General features: G+C 46.5%; 1 protein-coding gene across 1 annotated transcript in view; it reads left to right on the top strand.

Annotated features, from left to right (window-relative positions):
• Window positions 1-153, top strand: part of LOC111242291 — a 2,210-nt gene extending 2,057 nt beyond the window's left edge. Inside the window, exon 3 of the mRNA XM_022784828.1 lies at window positions 136-153. Within this exon, the coding sequence (XP_022640549.1) occupies window positions 136-153 (18 nt within the window). The remainder of the gene's footprint in view (window positions 1-135) is intronic.
• Window positions 154-1,529: the final 1,376 nt, after the last annotated feature.

Genomic DNA, 1,529 nt, shown 5'->3' with positions numbered 1-1,529 from the left:
TCTAAACCAAGCCATTACTAAAGCCCAACAGAAACCATTTTCGCCTACACCCCCTAATTCACTATACACACACCTCCTACCATTCCTAAGTTAGACTTCATCAGATTACGCCATGTGGCATTCACCCACTAATAGATCCAACCATCCAGATGATGCCATGTCATTAATCCTCTGCACACCAGATAGACCAACTAGCACATGCCACCTCAGTCCACTTGCCACGTCATCACCACTTTCTCCAGAAACCCTAATTCCCAATTCAGAAACCCTAATCCTCTTCCCTAGCCGCCGCCGTCAATGCCGCAAGACGCCGTGACGGCCAATCACCGAAACAGTCCTTCCCCGTCATCCTCGTCACCGGCAGACATCATCCCAATTCTCATCGGCCACCTTGAACGCCACAGATCCTCCATCAACGCCGGTGGCCACCAAATCCCAAAGCCGCCGACGCACAACACCATCTTCATCTTCGCACCTTGCCTCCTCCATGGCAGCCACACTTCTCGCCGTCACCATGCACCATTCTTTCCGCAACCACGACGGCCACCTCCTGCACAACTCAACAAACTCAGAATCGCGATTTCTTCTCCAACAAAGCCACAAGCAAGTCGTCGTGCAACCATGGCAGCACCTCCATCATCTGCGAGAGGCAACTCTTTTCCACCATCACACACCACGATCTCAGACCACCATGACGCGTCGCCAACCTCCTTCGTCTTCACCACCTGCACTCAGAAAATCCAACCTAAAAACCCCAAAATTCCCAGTGTCGTCATCGATCGCGTTTCCTCCATACCCAGAACTCCATGGATGTCGAACACACACCTGCAGAACCCCAATCGTGCCATCATCCTTTCCGTAGACCTGCAAAACCAGAGAAATCGCCAAGTTACATCTCCATCGCGCACAAAGCTCATCACCATCCTTGCGCGAGCTTCATCTTCCTCGCCAGAATCGCAAATCGTCACCCAAACCTGTAGAAGAAAAACACAGAAAACCATCAAACAGCGTGGCGGCGCAGGAGCAAAGGGGGAACCCTTTTCCCAATCTGAAACCCTAATTGGGAGGAAAAAGGGGCTGACACGTGNCAGTCCCTGATTGGTGCGTCAAAGTTGGTCAATACTAGTCAAAGTCTAGTCAACAGGGGTTTCTGGTGCAATTTTAGAGAATTCTGAAGGGGCTAAAATGCAAATAGAGGAAATATCAGGGTATTTGTGCAATTATGGAAAGTCAGAAAAGCTAAAAGATAAAATCAGTTGTTGAACTAATTTAATTTGGGAATATTAACAAAAAATATCTTCCAAATAATATTATAATTATCTAAATCTTTTAGTTATTTGGAAGATATAAGATAAAAGATTCTATCAACTGAATATTCAGAGTCCAAGCCCAATGAAGCCTATATAAAGAGACCCAGGGGAGACACAAAGGACAATCAATCATTCATTCATCCACCACTGCTTTCGCTTTTCTTTCATTATGTGTTTCTAAGCTCCTAGGGCTATTCTGCTGTAATTTCATTATGGATT

This window comes from Vigna radiata, chromosome 8 (assembly GCF_000741045.1).
Source record: "Vigna radiata var. radiata cultivar VC1973A chromosome 8, Vradiata_ver6, whole genome shotgun sequence".
NCBI classification, from domain to species: Eukaryota; Viridiplantae; Streptophyta; class Magnoliopsida; order Fabales; family Fabaceae; genus Vigna; species Vigna radiata.
This window is presented reverse-complemented; position numbering and strand designations above follow the sequence as displayed.